Below are 5,000 nucleotides of genomic sequence, written 5' to 3'. Positions count from 1 at the left end.
GGCGGCAGCGACGCAGCTCGGAACCAAGAGTGGCCCCAGTGCATACTGGGAGCTCCTTGCTCTCCTGCAGTAATAATGATAGAATGATTTAAAACTGAACACAACACGTTGTAAGTGAGATGATGAGAACATTCCAGAGAAACGTTTCTGGAAGGTTGTAGAAATGTTTATAAACATCATATGATCAGTAAAATCCCTCCCACCACTGATAATGTGTGTGTGTGTGTCAGGAATTGGTTTGGACACTAGGGGGACATTGTTGCCTTTGCCCCGCCCTTTCCTTAACGTTCCGCTTCTACACAGCTGTTCCTTGTGTTTTAATTATTGTCACCCCATTTATACCAGTTGTCTCCTGTCTGTTTTTTTGCTGAGTCTTTGGTTTGCTGTCTCTTTGTTTGTTGTTCCTGTGTTTTCAGTCCCCTAGTGTTTCTTGCCCATTGTCCCTTTTCCCCCTAAATAAACCCCCTTTTTGTTATCCCTGCTTTTGGGTCATTGACAATGTATGTGTGTGTGTGTGTGTGTGTGTGTGTGCATCAGAGGGAACTCAGCTGTTACAAACTGAGCTGTAGAGATACAGAGACAGGGACAGACAGATAGAGAGATTGAGAGCAAAAAAAGAGCAAGATAGAGAGATAGACTGAAGGACAGATAGACCGACAAAAGTAGAAGAATAAACAGAGAGGCAGACAGATGAACAGATTGAGACAGACAGGGAGAAACAGATAGATAGTAAGACAGATATATTTTGAAAAATAAAGAGAAGGACAATATGTGTGTGTATGAGTGTGTGTGTGTGTATGTATGTGTGTGTAAGAGAGAGCGAGAGACAGCTTTGTTACAGTAATTCTAATCTGTGAACAATGTCAGTTTATAAGTCTGTTTGGTCCAGTAATAAGACAGTAATGACTCCTGCCAGTACCGTGTGTGTGTGTGTGTGTGTGTGTGTGTCAGTGTGTGTGTGAGTGTGTGTGTGTGTGTGTGTGTGTGTGTGAGTATGTGTGTGTGTGTGAGTGCGTGTGTGTGAGTGTGCGTGTGTGTGAGTGTACGTGTGTGTGGGTGTGTATGTGTGTGTGTGTGTGTGTGTGTGTGTGTGTGTGTGTGTGTGAGTGTGTGTGTGTTTAAACTGCTCGCTCTACTCACAGGTCGATTGTGTAGTGTTCAGTTTTTTAATCGGTTTTTAATGTTTACACGTTACCATAGAAACAAGTTCATTAATGTAACCCTGTGATTTATAGAAGATAAATCAACACCTACTGACCAATCAGGATTCATCAGGATCTTCTTCCTCAGGTCATTTTACTTAACACACCCACTCTGTTACTGTCAGTGTGTGGAATGACTGCAGGATTAACGCTGTAATAATAACAAGACTTCACTAATGAGCAGAAACACACCAGCCTTTGATTCCATGCTGATATTTAGTGTGAATGTTATTTCTCACACTTCAGCTCTGTTTATTCAGTCTCTGTGTGTATGAGTGAGTAAGTGATGAATAATGTGGAGCTCTGACTCTGAGCAGCTAGTGTGATCAGAGACAGATGAACACGGCGGTGTGTGTGTGTGTGTGTGTGTGTGTGTGTGTCCTCATGCCTCAGTGTTTGAGCCTGTGGGGGTTCCGTCTGTTCCCCTGATCATACAGACTCACACTCATCTGCTCCTGCTTCACTCTTCACCTCCACACACCGACAGAGCACCTGAGTGTTTGTGTGTGTGTTTGTGTTCGTGTGTGTGTGTGTGTGTGTGTGTGAGAGAGAGAGAGAGAGAGAGAAAGAGAGAGTGTGTGTGTGTGTGTGTGTGTGTGTGTGTTAGAGAGTGAGTGTGTGTGTGTGTTTGTGTTAGTGTGTGTGTGTGTGTGTGTGAGAGAGAGAGCGAGAGAGAGAGAGAGCGAGAGAGAGCGAGAGAGAGAGAGAGAGAGAAAGAGAGAGTGAGTGTGTGTGTGTGTGTTAGAGAGTGAGTGTGTGTGTGTTTGTGTGGGTGGGAGAGAGAGAGAAAGAGAGAGAGGGAGTGAGTGTGTGTGGTAGTGTCTATGTCTGTGAGTGTGTGTGTGTGTATTTCTGAATGTGTGAGTGTGTGTTTGTGTGTGAGTGTGTGTGTGTGTATTTCTAAAAATATTTGTCACTTAAAAGTCCAATACTTTACCATACCATTGGTGATATTGAACACCTGTGATATTGGACACTGGTGATATTGGACACTGGTGATATTGGACACCGGTGATATTGGACACTGGTGATATTATACACAGGTGATAATGGATATTGGACACCAGTGATATTGGATATTAGACACTGGTGATATTGGACACCGGTGATATTGGACACTGGTGATATTGGACACTGGTGATATTGGACACCGGTGATATTGGACACTGGTGATATTGGACACTGCTGATATTAGACACCGGTGATATTGTTCATTATCATCATGTCCAATCTCACTCCTGTCCATTTCTGATGTCCAATACCAACAGTATCCAAAGTCCAACATCACCCATTGAAAAAGCCTACTGTCTAATACTATCTGATATCTCTATAGTGCAGTATTACTGTGTCTGATATAATGTTTAATATCAGACATATTCTGATCTGAATGATGTTTAACCACTAAAACCTGTGTGAGTGACTTTCTGTACATTGGACACATTCTGTACATTGGACACCGGTGACATTGGACAGTGGTGATATTAGACACCAGTGATATTGGACACTGGTGATATTGGACACCAGTGATATTGGATATTGGACACTGGTGATATTGGACACTGGTGATATTGGACACCGGTGATATTGGACACTGGTGATATTGGACACCAGTGATATTGGATATTGGACACTGATGATATTGGACACTGGTGATATTGGACACTGGAGATATTGGACACCGGTGACATTGGACAGTGGTGATATTAGACACCAGTGATATTGGACACTGGTGATATTGGACACCAGTGATATTGGACACTGATGATAATGGACACCGGTGATATTGGACACTGGTGATATTGGACACCAGTGATATTGGATATTGGACACTGATGATATTGGACACTGGTGATATTGGACACCGGTGATATTAGACACCGGTGATATTGGATATTAGACACTGGTGATATTGGACACTGGTGATATTGGACACTGGTGATATTAGACACCGGTGATATTAGACACCGGTGATATTGGATATTGGACACCAGTGATATTGGATATTGGACACTGGTGATATTGGACACTGGTGATATTGGATATTGGACACTGGTGATATTGGACACTGGTGATATTGGACACTGGTGATATTGGATATTGGACACTGGTGATATTGGACACTGGTGATATTGGATATTGGACACTGGTGATATTGGACACTGGTGATATTGGACCTGGTGATATTGGACACCTGTGATATTGGACACTGGTGATATTAGACACCGGAGATATTGGACAATGCTGATATTAGACACCAGTGATATTAGACACTGGTGATATTGGACACCGGTGATATTGGACACTGGTGATATTATACACAGGTGATAATGGATATTGGACACCAGTGATATTGGATATTAGACACTGGTGATATTGGACACCGGTGATATTGGACACCGGTGATATTGGACACTGGTGATATTGGACACCGGTGATATTGGACACTGGTGATATTGGACACTGCTGATATTAGACACCGGTGATATTGTTCATTATCATCATGTCCAATCTCACTCCTGTCCATTTCTGATGTCCAATACCAACAGTATCCAAAGTCCAACATCACCCATTGAAAAAGCCTACTGTCTAATACTATCTGATATCTCTATAGTGCAGTATTACTGTGTCTGATATAATGTTTAATATCAGACATATTCTGATCTGAATGATGTTTAACCACTAAAACCTGTGTGAGTGACTTAACACATTCTGTACACTGCTATAATGCATCATGCAGGAGACATTTGTCTCGCTGTCAGTCACACTCACGTCTTCAGGCGTCACCGTCAGCACACTGCGACTCTTCTTCATCCTCCTCTTCTCTTCCTCCTGGACACTCAGCCGGTGTGTGATGAATGCAGATTAGACATTCAGGGTGTCCAGCTGCTTGAGGCGAGGGACGGAGAACAATCAGACTCTGTCAGTGAATCAGACTCAATTTCACTACAAAAAACAGACACAGAATAAAACTTCACTTGGACGTGTTCTGAGCCTCACACACACCACTGCTGGGGTCTGCAGAGACGTCTGAACCCTACAGCGTCTGATTATTACAGAGTTTACTACAGTTCATTCAGATAAGATTCTGAGATTAGATCAAACAACCACCGGTCATTCAGTCATTTGAATCGATTCAGTGATTCAAATCAATTCTTTACAGAATCTTCCTCAATGAGTCTCAATTTCTTGTATTTTTACAAATTTCATTATGATTTCTTTCTTTCTTTCTTTCTTTCTTTCTTTCTTTCTTTCTTTCTTTCTTTGTGAGATGTGGCTGGTGTTTGAGTCTTTTGAATTCTGCTGTTAAAACACGACACATTACTGTGTTAATCTGAGGACGTTTGACTCGATGCTGCTCCTGTGTTCAGAACATTTCCCTGGCTGTTGGTTTCATCAGGATTCAGGAGGTGGTGTGTAAATGTTACAGTGATGGAGAGATCTTCAGGAGACGAAAGGTCACGCTGACCTTTAGCTGGAATGTCACAGCACAGAGACGTTTACTGAACGTGTCCCAAATTCCTGTGTGTCTTAACTGTTAACACGTGTCCTGAGGGACCTATACCACAGACGGGTCACGTAAACACGACTCACTGACACGTTACATAAACACGTCACATAAACACGTCACACTGACATGTCACACTGACACGTTACATAAACACGTCTCACTGACACGTTACATAAACACGTCACACTGACACGTTACACTGACACGTCACACTGACACGTTACATAAACACGTCTTACTGACACGTCACATAGACATGTCTCACTGACACGTTACATAAACACGTCACA

At 42.6% G+C, this 5,000-nt stretch overlaps 1 protein-coding gene across 1 annotated transcript in view; it reads right to left on the bottom strand.

Moving 5' to 3' along the window:
• The window catches only part of pde4bb (phosphodiesterase 4B, cAMP-specific b), a 30,839-nt gene extending 26,747 nt beyond the window's left edge, over positions 1–4,092 (bottom strand). Inside the window, exons 1-2 of the mRNA XM_060873695.1 lie at positions 3,972–4,092; positions 1–64 (exon numbers count right to left, since the gene is read on the bottom strand). The exon at positions 1–64 is cut by the window's left edge and continues 151 nt beyond it. Coding sequence (XP_060729678.1) covers positions 1–64; positions 3,972–4,013 — 106 coding nt within the window. The 5' untranslated portion in view covers positions 4,014–4,092. The remainder of the gene's footprint in view (positions 65–3,971) is intronic.
• Between the last annotated feature and the right edge of the window lie 908 nt (positions 4,093–5,000).

Source organism: Tachysurus vachellii, chromosome 7 (genome assembly GCF_030014155.1).
Source record: "Tachysurus vachellii isolate PV-2020 chromosome 7, HZAU_Pvac_v1, whole genome shotgun sequence".
Taxonomy (NCBI): domain Eukaryota; kingdom Metazoa; phylum Chordata; class Actinopteri; order Siluriformes; family Bagridae; genus Tachysurus; species Tachysurus vachellii.
This window is presented reverse-complemented; position numbering and strand designations above follow the sequence as displayed.